This window comes from Camelina sativa, chromosome 17, assembly GCF_000633955.1.
Source record: "Camelina sativa cultivar DH55 chromosome 17, Cs, whole genome shotgun sequence".
In the NCBI taxonomy this organism is placed as follows: domain Eukaryota; kingdom Viridiplantae; phylum Streptophyta; class Magnoliopsida; order Brassicales; family Brassicaceae; genus Camelina; species Camelina sativa.
This window is the reverse complement of record NC_025701.1, coordinates 25,964,601-25,979,647: the sequence shown is the minus strand read 5'-3', so window position 1 is coordinate 25,979,647 and position 15,047 is coordinate 25,964,601. Positions and strand designations below refer to the sequence as shown.

General features: G+C 40.7%; 3 protein-coding genes across 3 annotated transcripts; all 3 read right to left on the bottom strand.

Annotated features, from left to right (window-relative positions):
- On the bottom strand, positions 275-786 carry LOC104758036. Its single transcript, XM_010480841.2, has one exon. The coding sequence runs from the start codon at positions 697-699 to the stop codon at positions 550-552; it is 150 nt and encodes a 49-aa protein (XP_010479143.1). The 5' UTR covers positions 700-786; the 3' UTR covers positions 275-549.
- Positions 3,516-4,026, bottom strand: LOC104758035. The gene has a single exon (XM_010480840.1). The coding sequence runs from the start codon at positions 3,938-3,940 to the stop codon at positions 3,791-3,793; it is 150 nt and encodes a 49-aa protein (XP_010479142.1). The 5' UTR covers positions 3,941-4,026; the 3' UTR covers positions 3,516-3,790.
- On the bottom strand, positions 9,900-11,187 carry LOC104759806 (putative F-box protein At1g47390). Its single transcript, XM_010482690.1, has one exon. It carries the CDS (start codon positions 11,185-11,187, stop codon positions 10,066-10,068), a length of 1,122 nt encoding a protein of 373 aa, XP_010480992.1. The 3' UTR covers positions 9,900-10,065.

Genomic DNA, 15,047 nt, shown 5'->3' with positions numbered 1-15,047 from the left:
CTCTGTTATTGGTTCTCTACCTGTAGCCCTTAGATCTTTAAAATGTTTTTAGTTTTTTTTCAGCTCTTTTTCAACTCTTAAGACGCATTCATTGTACAAATGTTATTTTTATGATACAAAAAAAAAAAATTCACAAGTTCAAATCTTGAAAAATAAACCTGTTCGATTACACTTTAGATTCGGCTTTCTTCGGTTAAAAAATTGAATGTAGCATAAATGAATAAAGTGAATACTAAACCACAACACAAAATCGATGAGAAAACACCAACACAAGTAAAATTCAGGGAACTAAAAATATCGTTTAGTATAATGAAACGTTAAACTAATTTCCAAACTTAACAGACAAAAAGGTGAATATGGTTAAGGAAGAGATGATTTTGCTACTACCGTCATGGGTATGTTACACTTACATCTACAAGAAAACTCACCACACTATCTAGTACATAACATACATGGCCTAGCTATATATCTAAAACACCTTATAATCTCTTTCTATCTCCTTTCCCCTCCTAAATTACATTTATATACTAACAGCGGAGTAGCGGACAATCACGCAACAGGAGCATAATCGTAGCCACTGTCATCGTCATCACCACCATTCTCAACATATGCTACTCGAAAACTATCCACCACATCTTCAACACATACCGTGGAAGCACGGTCAAAGCTCTTGATGACCAAGTTTGCAACGAAAGACATCTTTGGTTTTTTTCTTTTATTTTTTTTATAATGAAGAAGCCTATAGAGAGATCGATGGAGCTAAAAGAAGAGTGATGAGTTTTTAATGTTGATGTGAGTTTTTTGAATATATTAAGAGAGACTAATGAGGCTTTTATAGGTGGAAGTTAAAGGGTATAGCAAGTGGCGAACGCACTCTGTGGTCAGGACTGCCTTTGTGGAGTTTGCGAAATGCTGATGTTATTGTGTGTTTGGCACAATATTTATGACATTTTTTTCTCACACGTAGGATTTTCTCATGACACATCAGACGTTAATGCAACTCATCGGTCCATTTTTATTATTTTCTAGTAACACATGTAAAGCATTTAGCTTTTTCACTAATATTCTTCCCCAAGCACAAAACAAAAAGAAGAACAAAGTTTTGGAGCTTTAAAGTAAGATTTTAGAGGTAACATATTGGTCACTTGTAATTAAAATTTGGGGAAATGGTTACTATCTTTTATAGAGGATCAATCATATTAATGATTAGATCAATCATCTTAATCCCCATAGCTCTACACAGCTTTTGGTTTGCCCATAAATCAGCTTTTGTACCAGAACCTCCCATCTTTCTCTCTTGTATTCATTGGGAAGATGCTGAACGAACTTAGAAACCTTAAGGAGAGCTTTGAGAAAAATATCTTGTGTATTACTTGAATGATTAGTCACTTTACATATTTTGGCATATATACATACATTTGGAACAATCTAGAATACTAAAGCAACCTTATCCTTGGGAGACAGCTGTGTTTGGAGAGTCATACAAGGAGGGTTGCAGACGCGCAGGGTTGTTGTCGTAGAGGAGGAGTATCATCTTCTCCGTACACGCACTCCTCTGTTTTGACCGTTGCTCTGTTGTCGTCTTGCTTGTCTTCTTGTGTTGCTGTTGATGGGCTTGGGCCTTTCCATTACTTGTCGTGGACTTGGGCTTTGTTTGATTCTCTTCTACACTCTCCCTCAAGCTTGACGTGGGTGTGACGGATGAAGCAGACACGCCAAGCTTGCGTCGAAGATCAAAAAAAGAAGGACGAGGCAGCGGTTTGGTGAAGATATCGGCTAGCTGGAGGGAAGCTGGAATGTGATGAGTTTCAATTAACCCCAAAGCCACTTGTTCTCTAATGTAGTGCCAATCTTTGTCGAAGTGTTTGGTTCTGTTATGTAGAGCCGGATTAGCTGACAGATAGACTGCAGACAAGTTGTCGCAGAACACTCTCGTCGGTTGGTGTTGAGAGATACCAATGTCACGAAGAAGAGAGGATATCCATGTCAATTCTTTTGCCACGATAGACAGAGCCCTGTATTCTGACTCTGTTGATGAGTTTGACACCGTGGATTGTCTTTTTGCGGACCAAGAGATCAGAGTTGAGCCAAGTAAGATGCAGAAGCCAGTGGTGGAACGTCTTGTATCCTTGGAACCCGCATAATCACTATCACAGAAGGCTGATAGAGCTGGATTCTTGTGTTGCTGTATTGGCAAACCGTAATTAAGGGTTCCTTTGATATACCTGAGAATCCGCTTCAGTAATGTGAAATCAGAGTTTGTCGGTTCGTGCATTCTCTGACAATAATAGTTGACTGCATATTGGAGATCCGGTCTTGTGATAGTCAGGTACTGAAGCTTACCAGCAAGACTGCGGAAGTAAGTTGGCTCAACAAATGGTGTGTTGTCCAGTTTCTTNGTTTTCATCCCCAAAACGCTCAGATTCTCACCAAAGTCACCTAGGACCTATAAAGACTCACAAAAGACTAAAAGGGCTCTAAAAGCACACTTGGACCTAGGAAAAAACTCAAAACAAACCTAAAAACTATAATTAAAATCCTATAAAATGCAGAAACATCACATATAATTAGAAAATTGGTTAAATAAATACATGTAGCAAGCTTCCTTTCCATATACTTTCCAAATGTAATATACTTCACAAGTTTTGCAATCATCAGATTGAGGATCATCTTGAGTTAGCACGACGGAGCCAATCCGATGCGGAGGATCGCTCACTGTGGCGTTCTAAAGATGACAGTTTTGCAAATAAGTTCTCATCAAAACAAACATGGCACAGATAAGAGAGATCAACCCAATGCAAGATGTGCCTGGTACAAAGGAGTTTGGTTTCCATGACCGTCTAGCAACAGGAGATAAACTCAGGCAATGGGATGTGAGAGCACGGATTTGCTGCGAATTTTGTGGTGAGAATGTGGAGACAAGGGATCATCTATTTTTCTCTTGTCCATACTCCTCTCAAGTCTGATCACTACTACAAGAGGCCTTCTTCACAACCGGTATACTGCGAGTTGGAGTTTAATTTCTCCGATGCTACTTGATGCTTCTCAACCAAAGCTGCATACTTTCACTCTTCGGTATGTGTTACAAACCTCAATATATTATTTGTGGCGAAAACGCAATGGTAGGCGTCACGGAGAATTACCTACTCCACCAACCCAACTTGTGCGCATCATTGATAAAAACGTTAGAAACCGGTGCAGCTCTCTTAAACTCTCGGGAAATTCGGCTTATGCGGAGGGTCTCTGTTATTGGTTCTCTACCTGTAGCCCTTAGATCTTTAAAATGTTTTTAGTTTTTTTTCAGCTCTTTTTCAACTCTTAAGACGCATTCATTGTACAAATGTTATTTTTATGATACAAAAAAAAAAAATTCACAAGTTCAAATCTTGAAAAATAAACCTGTTCGATTACACTTTAGATTCGGCTTTCTTCGGTTAAAAAATTGAATGTAGCATAAATGAATAAAGTGAATACTAAACCACAACACAAAATCGATGAGAAAACACCAACACAAGTAAAATTCAGGGAACTAAAAATATCGTTTAGTATAATGAAACGTTAAACTAATTTCCAAACTTAACAGACAAAAAGGTGAATATGGTTAAGGAAGAGATGATTTTGCTACTACCGTCATGGGTATGTTACACTTACATCTACAAGAAAACTCACCACACTATCTAGTACATAACATACATGGCCTAGCTATATATCTAAAACACCTTATAATCTCTTTCTATCTCCTTTCCCCTCCTAAATTACATTTATATACTAACAGCGGAGTAGCGGACAATCACGCAACAGGAGCATAATCGTAGCCACTGTCATCGTCATCACCACCATTCTCAACATATGCTACTCGAAAACTATCCACCACATCTTCAACACATACCGTGGAAGCACGGTCAAAGCTCTTGATGACCAAGTTTGCAACGAAAGACATCTTTGGTTTTTTTCTTTTATTTTTTTTATAATGAAGAAGCCTATAGAGAGATCGATGGAGCTAAAAGAAGAGTGATGAGTTTTTAATGTTGATGTGAGTTTTTTGAATATATTAAGAGAGACTAATGAGGCTTTTATAGGTGGAAGTTAAAGGGTATAGCAAGTGGCGAACGCACTCTGTGGTCAGGACTGCCTTTGTGGAGTTTGCGAAATGCTGATGTTATTGTGTGTTTGGCACAATATTTATGACATTTTTTTCTCACACGTAGGATTTTCTCATGACACATCAGACGTTAATGCAACTCATCGGTCCATTTTTATTATTTTCTAGTAACACATGTAAAGCATTTAGCTTTTTCACTAATATTCTTCCCCAAGCACAAAACAAAAAGAAGAACAAAGTTTTGGAGCTTTAAAGTAAGATTTTAGAGGTAACATATTGGTCACTTGTAATTAAAATTTGGGGAAATGGTTACTATCTTTTATAGAGGATCAATCATATTAATGATTAGATCAATCATCTTAATCCCCATAGCTCTACACAGCTTTTGGTTTGCCCATAAATCAGCTTTTGTACCAGAACCTCCCATCTTTCTCTCTTGTATTCATTGGGAAGATGCTGAACGAACTTAGAAACCTTAAGGAGAGCTTTGAGAAAAATATCTTGTGTATTACTTGAATGATTAGTCACTTTACATATTTTGGCATATATACATACATTTGGAACAATCTAGAATACTAAAGCAACCTTATCCTTGGGAGACAGCTGTGTTTGGAGAGTCATACAAGGAGGGTTGCAGACGCGCAGGGTTGTTGTCGTAGAGGAGGAGTATCATCTTCTCCGTACACGCACTCCTCTGTTTTGACCGTTGCTCTGTTGTCGTCTTGCTTGTCTTCTTGTGTTGCTGTTGATGGGCTTGGGCCTTTCCATTACTTGTCGTGGACTTGGGCTTTGTTTGATTCTCTTCTACACTCTCCCTCAAGCTTGACGTGGGTGTGACGGATGAAGCAGACACGCCAAGCTTGCGTCGAAGATCAAAAAAAGAAGGACGAGGCAGCGGTTTGGTGAAGATATCGGCTAGCTGGAGGGAAGCTGGAATGTGATGAGTTTCAATTAACCCCAAAGCCACTTGTTCTCTAATGTAGTGCCAATCTTTGTCGAAGTGTTTGGTTCTGTTATGTAGAGCCGGATTAGCTGACAGATAGACTGCAGACAAGTTGTCGCAGAACACTCTCGTCGGTTGGTGTTGAGAGATACCAATGTCACGAAGAAGAGAGGATATCCATGTCAATTCTTTTGCCACGATAGACAGAGCCCTGTATTCTGACTCTGTTGATGAGTTTGACACCGTGGATTGTCTTTTTGCGGACCAAGAGATCAGAGTTGAGCCAAGTAAGATGCAGAAGCCAGTGGTGGAACGTCTTGTATCCTTGGAACCCGCATAATCACTATCACAGAAGGCTGATAGAGCTGGATTCTTGTGTTGCTGTATTGGCAAACCGTAATTAAGGGTTCCTTTGATATACCTGAGAATCCGCTTCAGTAATGTGAAATCAGAGTTTGTCGGTTCGTGCATTCTCTGACAATAATAGTTGACTGCATATTGGAGATCCGGTCTTGTGATAGTCAGGTACTGAAGCTTACCAGCAAGACTGCGGAAGTAAGTTGGCTCAACAAATGGTGTGTTGTCCAGTTTCTTAAGATGTTGTGGCAGAGGGGTTGGCATAGGATTGCATTCTGACATTCCTGCTTGGAAGAGAATGTCTGATGCGTATGCCGTTTGGTGTAAGAACAGCCCATTCTTATACGATTCAAACTCTATTCCAAGAAAGTAGCTTGGAGGGCCCAAATCCTTCATAGAGAAGCGGTTGTTTAAGGCTTCAAGAAGTTGACTCATCAAATGACTGTCACTGCCAGTGAGGAGGATGTCGTCAACATAGAGGAGCAGAACAAGAGTTTCCTGATTGTGATGACAGACGAACAGAGAGGGATCCAACGTGCTACACTCAAAGCCGAAGTCAATCAGAAAGTTACTGAAAGTATCAAACCATGCTCTCGGTGCCTGTTTTAGTCCATAGAGGGCCTTGGTGAGACGACATACATGACCTGGTTTTTCCGGATCAACGAAGCCTGACGGTTGGTACATATACAATGGTTCTTGGAGCTCACCATGGAGGAAAGCATTTGAAACATCAAGCTGTTTGATGGACCAACCACAGTTAACAGCCGTATCAAGAGCTAGACGTATTGTTGCCGTTCGAACCACTGGGCTAAAGGTTTTCAAGTTGTCAACATCCTCTTCTTGATCGAATCCTTTTGCTACGAGACGTGCTTTTAGCTTTTCCACTGTGCCATCTGGTTTGTGCTTAGTCTTGAAAACCCATTTGGAATCCAATTTGTTCATATCACTCGTAGGTTCGACAACAGACCATGTATTCAACATGTGAATTCTACCCATCTCATCCATGACAGCTCCATTCCACCCTGGATGCTTCATAGCAGCAGTTATGCTTTCTGGTTCATATGTTGGCGTCTTTGTGGTCAGAAGGGCATACCTTGGGTTTGGTTTGTGAATTCCTGCCTTTGCTCGAGTTGTCATCGGATGGAGATTGTCTGGAATAGCTGGATTGATCTCTAAGGCAGGTACTAAGGTAGTATCTTGGACTTGATTTTTGTCCTTGTCAGAACCTGAGTCTGAGTTAGTGTCATTGTTTGATACACTCTCCTCTGTATCAGATACTAATTCAGCTTCTTGTTGGACAGTTAGAGGGGCTTCAGGGGGTTTTTCCAATATCTGAACTGGTGAAGTTTCCTTTGGTGGTGGAGCAGTATCTGAGGCTTGCCAGGCTCGAAGAAGAGGAGTCTGATACTGAGGAACTAGATGTCAGAACTTATCTTGGAAGCGGAATTGACACTCATCAAAGATTGCATGTCTGGAGATGTAAACTTTGCCTGTGGGAGGATGTAGGTGATTCGAAGATCGCATGAATCCCTGGTTTAATACTACTGGTGATGGCCCCCAAGATCACAATGAACACGTTCTAAAGGATGTAAGGCTCTGGAATCAGAATCAAAAAACTGTAACTTGGTACTTTTTCCTATCTGGCAAGGCTCACAAATGGGTGGTGTTCTGATCTTATTGACTTGAATCTCCTTGCAGGCTTGAAGATGCTGAAGAATCCTTGAGTTGGAGTGTCCTAACCGGCGATGCCAAATGTCCAGGGTAGCTGCACACTGAATGTTTGAGTAGAAGGCTACAAACTCGCGGTTCTACAGCACATAAAGTCCTTGTCTACGAGGACCTTGAACCACCACTTTCTGAGTGGTTAAATCGATTATGTAAACGTTATTAGCATCAAAAAACACACCACAAGGGTAATCATCACATAATTTTGACACAGAGAGCAGTGATTTTTTCATTTCTGGGCACACCAACACTTCATTAAGAGGAATTTACCTTTACCTGACGAGATAGTGGTGGAACCGACGTGTGTGATTGGAAGGTAAGCTCCATCTCCAACCATTACTGTGTCACCGCCTTCATAAGCTTTGGTGTCCTGAAGACCAGCTGTGGAGGACGTGACATGAGCAGTGGCTCCCGAGTCTGGATGCCATTCTCTTCCATTTTCATCAGAGACACGCAGAGAGGCAAAGGCCTGCGTTGGGACTTCACTTTGGTAATTGTTATCAAATCGATTGTAACACTTGATGGCTGTGTGTCCAATGCGACCACAAATCTGACAGATTGGCCTTTGTCCGTTTGAATGAGAGGAGGATTGGTGCTGTGAGAAGCCTCTTCCCCTTGTCGAGTAACCTTCTCTTCCTCTGTTTTGACCAGAGCGACCACGACCGCGTTGATGTGGAGAGAACTGGGGAGCACACGGGTTGGTCTTCTCTATCATAAAGGCCAGATGAGGAGTGACTATGGTGTCATCATAGGACTGTAGCTTACAGTCAAAACCTTGAACCTCCGTAATAACATCATTGAAGGTCGGAGCTGGCAACTTGCTCAGAGAACTCTGTATGACCGTTGTAATGGGTTCATACTCTCTGCCTAGTCCATTCAGAAAATCGAAGATCTTCATAGACTCTTCCACCGGTTTCCCAATAGAGCTGAGAGAGTCACAGATGGACTTGAACTCACGAAAGTAGGTTGAAAGTGGCTTGTCCTTCTTTGATAGGAGCTGAAGACTTCGACGAAGAGAAAACTCTCTAGCAATGCTACTCTTGTTGAAGTTTTCCGCCAGAGCAAGCTAGACATCACGAGACGTTGTGATGCTGTGAACGTGACCCAACACTTCTTCAGAGAGGGTTCCGAACAGCCAAGACCTGACAAGCTGATCGGTACAGAACCAAGCCTCATACTGAGGATTGGGAACTTCACTGGAGACTTCACCATTGACGACGAGGCGAGTCTTAACTGGAGCAAGGATGGCTCTATTGGCAAAACCCATGAGTTTTTGACTTGAAAGCAACGATTTGAACTGAGTCTTCCACCACAGGTAGTTGCTGTCGTTCAACTTCAAGGTGACGGAACTGGAGACATGAACACTGTCTGGGAAGGGGTACGTCGTCGCCATCGATTTCACCTGTTAGGGCTTAGGATGGCTCTGATACCATGAACCAACTTAGAAACCTTAAGGAGAGCTTTGAGAAAAATATCTTGTGTATTACTTGAATGATTAGTCACTTTACATATTTTGGCATATATACATACATTTGGAACAATCTAGAATACTAAAGCAACCTTATCCTTGGGAGACAGCTGTGTTTGGTGAGTCATACACGGAGGGTTGCAGACGCGGAGGGTTGCAGACGCGCAGGGTTGTTGTCGTAGAGGAGGAGTGTCGTCATCTCCGTACACGCACTCCTCTGTTTCGACCGTTGCTCTGTTGTCGTATTGCTTGTCTTCTTGGGTTGCTGTTGATGGGCTTGGGCCTTGCCATTACTTGTCGTGGACTTGGGCTTTGTTTGATTGTCTTCTACAGATGCGTGTGTTGATAAACTTTCGTTGGAATTGCTTGTATTGAATGCGTGTATTGAATTGCTTCAGTTGGAATTCTTCGAGGCTTAGTAGGATAGAATTGTTACTGGTAGTTATCTATATTTTTTCATCCTTTTATATAAGAGGTCGACCACGTAGCTAGGGACCAAACGACATCGCTTCGTATACCCGTTCTTTTTAAATGTTACGTCCGGTCCGTCACAAAGTCAAGACGGCAAATGGAGTAGTGGATCAAGTTTGCTATAAAGAGATTCTGAATAAAAGAAAATAAAATGCAACATGCATATATGTAAAGGAAGCAGATAAGAACTAAACAAGAAGCCAAAATACTGGGGAAAAAAATGGTTGGGACCAAAATTCTTATCCATATCTTAGCTTTCCCCAACAACTAAACAAGAATCCAAACTATGTTAATCTCAATCTTCTTTGCTTCCTTAACCGATCGTACATCTCTCTAACAACGAAAAACCAATCTTCCCTAAAAACCACGAGAACAGGGCCAGGAAGAGAGTTCACGATCATGTTAGACAACAAAAGAGCTCCATTCTCTTACTCAAACAATCTTTGCTTATAATGACTAACTTGTTATCAGGTATTCAGAACAAGATTGAAGCAACCCGATACAAAGTTCCATTCAAGGATACATGAGTATCAATAGCATGGATTTTTCCCTTAATACTACAAAGTTAACTTGTTTCTGAACAAAAGCTTTTGTAAAAAAATTAAAACACTCAAGAACATGGTGCATGTTTCTTTGATATATCTTTTTTTTGTTTTTTTCATAATTCATATTGAACTATACAGTTTCTCGAATTGGTAACACATGCTAACATGTGGAACAGAGCACATAAAGATACTTTTGTTGCAAGATCTAAACAAAACCAATTTAATACTATCGCATAAGCTAACAGATTCTTCCGTAGAATATTATTTGGGATAAACTGAGTCCGTTCATTAAACATTTAATCTAGTTTTCTTTAAAAATTGAAAATAAATGATTACGTCCAAAGAAGCAAAACTAGAAAACAGAGAAGATAGTTGTAAATAAAATACCAAAATCCGAATCAATTAATTGAAGCTTCTTCAAGAAGCATAAAAGAAGGAAGACTAACTAAGGAAATCAAACTTGTAATGCTGCTTCTTTTTGACCTCGAGGAACTGAGACCAAACTGGGGAAATAGGTACAATGAAAAAGCCAGGGATCAACCATAGAATCTATATGAACTTTAGTGATCAACTTCTTGTCCCCCATAACATAGATCCAAGCTTGACCAGTTTTATCGCAAGAACACACGACGAGCTTTTTATCGTCGATATAGTAACTTGGCTGTACTAGATCCGGCAAGTTAGGAGTTGACACTTCCATGAAATTCATCCATACCACATCTCCACAGCAACGGTTTTCAATAATCTTGTTCTTGGTCACCCAAATCTCAATCTTCTTTGTTAGATGGCATTGCTTTAACAACGAAAACCGATCTCCCTTAAAAACCTTAAGAACATGAACATTGCAATGATGGTTCTCCCCGCATGGTAGATCTGAGAACTTGTAAAAACTTTCCTTGGAAAAATTGAAGGAAATTAGGAATGACGTGGAATTATTCTTTTTATAAGAAGCAACCCAATACAACATTCCATTCAGTGATACACTTTCGCCGTGTATAATAGCATTATTTTCTCCCTTAGTAGTAGTACTACTACTACCACCGCCAGATTGCAACACTATGTCTTTCAACGCATTGGAGGAAATGTCATGGATTTGCCAAACTGTTTTGGTAGGGTCTGATTCCTTCTGATAAGACACAAGGGTCTTGTAACCACTCTCCAAAAGTCTCCTGTTACCATACTCATAACCTACTCCATTGAAATACAAACTAGGTTGGTTAAGCTCGATCCATCTAGTCTGTCCTAACCACGGGTTCCAAACCACGGCTCCTTTATCCATGCCACACAGCAAGAACTCGTTGCAATCTACCAATTTTTTAGGTGCATGTAATTCTAAATCGGGAATATCTAAAGTTAGCTCACGCACTTGTATCTTTGGAGTGATGCTTACCGAGTAGAACTTGGATTTGGTTGCTAAGATGAATCGAAATGTCATCTTGTGGTTTTTGATGAACGTCTTATCGTCGAAAAGGGAGTTCCATTGCTTAGAAACGGTTCTGAAGCGCACAAGAGATTTAGGAGGGACACGAGAGAGCGTCTCTTCAATCAACTCACACGGAAGCTTCTCCTCATCCATTATCTGTTCTTTGACTTGTTAATTCACGATCGACTCTTTTATACTTAAAGATTTTCCTAGTTAGGGATTTAGGGTTTAACCATCATGTACAGCTGTCAATTAGGGATGAGGACTGCGCGCTAGGGTTCAATCCGGTATAGAATTTAGCGGTTCTACTGCATATCCGCAAATATTAAGAAAGTTAGATTAGAATTTTGATATTTTATGACCGTGGATCAAAGCAGGCTGATCTGTCAACGGTTAGGGTTAAAACCAAAGATTTGAGATCTTTCTAAATTGTTAGACGACATTCACACTTGAGATTTTTTTTTTCTTAACTCTTAACTAGTTTTTATTTTCCAAATTTGAAATAAATAAAATCACAATTTGAACTAAATGACGAAACAAACCAATTTATTGAGTTTTTAATAAAATATAATTGAGTTGGGAGGTTTTTTTTTGCTTAGGTCTCTCTTTTTCAATTAGAGGGTCTCTTCTCTATTGAAAAAGCTGTAGTATACGAGGAAAATTTCTGTTTTCGCCGGATTTGATCGAATATTTTCTGTTTGTACATAATATTCACCGTATCTTTGAAAGATTTGAGGCAATTTTAACCTAGTTCTTCGAGATACAAAACGCCGCCAGCAATAGATCTTCAAATTCTACCGTCATATTGTTGTATTGTGAAGTGGAGAGGAACTGCAAGTAATGGAGTATGCTTTGGACAGAGCTTTACAGGAGATGTCACTTGATGATGATCAACCGATCGTTATACAAGACCTTCCCCAATTTAGTTCTTGTGTCAGGAATGAACGAAGTATAATAGGGAAGTTGTTGTATCCTGAGAATCAGAAGATGTCAAGCCTAATTCATGAGATGCCAAGAATGTGGCGTGTTTACAATCGTGCGCGGGGTACTGCTTTACCTAAAGATAGGTTTCAGTTCATTTTTGATTCTGAAACGGATTTATCTACAGTCCTGGACACTGGTGCATGGACTTTCAACGATTGGAGCGTTACTTTAGAGAGATGGGTGGAAAAGCCACCAGAAGATTATTTGAAGGTTTTACCAATATGGATCAGATTAAGGAACATTCCGGTGAATTATAACACGACATATACAATCAAGGAAATTGCTAGTCGTGTTGGTCGAGTTACACATGTGGCATTTGATCCGCTTAAGCCCCTGAGCAAGGGATGCTGATGTTGGTATTGATCCAACCTCAGGCAAACCAAAGATAGCTAAACCTGTGCTAGATGAGATGAGACAATATCTCTCGGTGACTGATCCGCAACTAAAGAAAGTTCATATTGAACGAGTGAGGCAGTCTATGTGGAATCTGGCAGGAGATATTGAATGTCAACAAAGGCTCCTGTGTCTTGAAGCTCCTCCACTGATTACTACGAATGTGGACAAAGGGAAGGGGTTGGTTTTTGACTTTGAAGGGGTGCCTGCTGCGGTTCCTGGAGAAGCTCACTCTGTCCCAGAGATGAGATCAGAAAGTGCCTTGAATCGCCTGTCCCTTCTGAATCATTCTTCAGCGGAATCACATGCAACAACGCTAGTGTTTCGTTTAGGATCTATGGAAGTAAGAGATAATTTCTCTACTGGTATTACCGGATCCAAACCTAAACAAGTGAAGAAAAGAAGACGGCCAAATCAATGGAAGCGTAGGGCTCAAGCTCTCCAGAATTGACCTGTGACCTTTCTGGACTCTGACGAAAGACTATCTTCAAAAAGGAAGGCTGCAGATGAGGCTTTAATATCATCTAATCTTGCTAAGCGAGGTAATGAAACGGTGGTTCCGCATGAGGAACCGCCGACTCAATCATAAGCTTTATGAGTTGGAATTGCCAAGGATTGGGGGGCACCTTGACAATTCCTACCTTGCAGGAGATGCGGCGTACACATTTCTCGGACTTCTTGTTCCTCCTGGAGACAAAAAACTCCAGTCAATACGTGGTGAATTTACAGAAATCTCTAGGATATGAGAATGCCCACATAGTCGATCCAGTGGGTTTAAGTGGTGGATTGGCTCTGTTTTGGAAGTCAGCATATACAGTCCAAGTTCTTAGCTCTGATACAAGAATTATTGATGTTGTAATTAAATCTGGCTCAGTTAGCTTCTTTGTCTCTTGTGTGTATGGGGATCCAGTTTACCAACAAAGACAAGTAGTATGGGACCATCTTATCGCAATTAGTGCAACAAGGGATGAGCCGTGGTTAGTCGTGGGTGATCTGAATGAAATGATGGACAACAATGAGAAGCTTGGGGGAACAACACGGTCTGAGTCATCGTTTTATCCGTTCCGGAATATGATATCTGATTGTAGACTACGGGAGGTTCCAAGCATTGGTAATAAGTACTCATGGGCTGGGGAACGTAACAAGATGTGGATACAGTGTTGTTTAGATAGGGCATTGGGCAATGCAGCGTGGTTTCATCTTTTCCCGCGAGTTCAGGCTGAGTTTATGGAGAGAATTGGTTCTGATCATCGACCAGTTCTTCTGAGGTTTGTCAACGGAGAAGATTCACATAGAGGACGTTTTATGTTTCAGAAACGGTGGACGTCGAAACCGGAGTTTGCGCAGATAGTGAAAGATGGCTGGCATAAAGGTGATATGAGGGGGTCACCAACAGTTCTAAATAGGATTGCTGATTGCAGGAAGGCCATCTCTCACTGGAAAAGCTCTAGTCAACAGAATTCAAAGAAGAATATTGACTCTTTTCGACTTTGTTTGAATACGGAGAGTGCTAAATTACAACCGGATTTTCATTTAATGAAGAATCTACGGTGGGAACTTGCAGAAGCTTATAGAGCAGAGGAATTGTTCTGGAAGCAACAGAGTCGAGAGAAGTGGATGCAAGAGGGAGATCGTAATACTAAGTTTTTCCATGGAAGTGTTCAACGTCGACGGGTGGCAAAACAGAATCCTTTCGTTACTTGATCAACATGGAGTGGAACAATTCACAGAGGGTTCAAAGGGAGAGGTCATAGTTTCATATTTTCGAACAATGTTCACGACTTCTACTCCTCAAGCTATAGCAAGCTCTTGATGGTTTGAACCCTCGTGTTACATCTCAAATGAATGATGAATTGAGCAAGCTGCCGTCTAGAGAAGAGATCAAGAATGCAGTTTTTAGCATTAGAGGAGATAAAACACCTGGTGCAGATGGGATGACAGGTCATTTTTTCCAGGAATATTGGGACATTGTGGGCACTCAAGTGGTTGAAGAGGTGCAACAATTTTTTGAATCTGGTTCCCTTCCATCAGAATGGAATTATACACAGATTTGTCTGATCCCAAAAAACCCTAACCCTGCGAAAATGACTGATCTGAGACCAATCAGTTTATGTTCAATACTATACAAGATTGTTTCCAAGGTGCTTTGTCATAGACTTAAGCGTTTTCTCCCTACGATCGTCTCTAATACTCAGGGAGCTTTTGTCTCGGGTCGTCTAATCTCAGACAACATTCTTATAGCCCATGAGATGATCCATGCTTTAAGAACCAATCCTCAATGTGATGAAGACTTCATGGCTATCAAGACTGATATGTCTAAAGCCTATGATCGAGTGGAGTGGAAGTTTCTTGAAGAATTGTTGATCCGGTTGGGGTTCCATATTAGATGGGTTAAGTGGATAATGAGTTGTGTCACAACAGTTACATACTCGGTCTTACTAAATGGTTCCTCTTATGGCTATATTAAACCGGAGCGAGGTATTAGGCATGGTGACCCTCTTTCACCCTTCCTTTTCATTCTCTGTGCAGAAGTATTAGTACATATCATGAATAGAGCTGAGGTGGAGGGTCGTATTACAGGGATGAAACTTTCCTCTTCCTGTCCTTCGATCCAACACCTTCTTTTTGCTGATGAT

What these genes read in the sequence shown, in the direction of transcription:
- LOC104758036 (XM_010480841.2), bottom strand. Translation starts at nt 699, where the DNA reads ATGTCTTTCGTTGCAAACTTGGTCATCAAGAGCTTTGACCGTGCTTCC.
- LOC104758035 (XM_010480840.1), bottom strand. Translation starts at nt 3,940, where the DNA reads ATGTCTTTCGTTGCAAACTTGGTCATCAAGAGCTTTGACCGTGCTTCC.
- LOC104759806 (XM_010482690.1), bottom strand. Translation starts at nt 11,187, where the DNA reads ATGGATGAGGAGAAGCTTCCGTGTGAGTTGATTGAAGAGACGCTCTCT.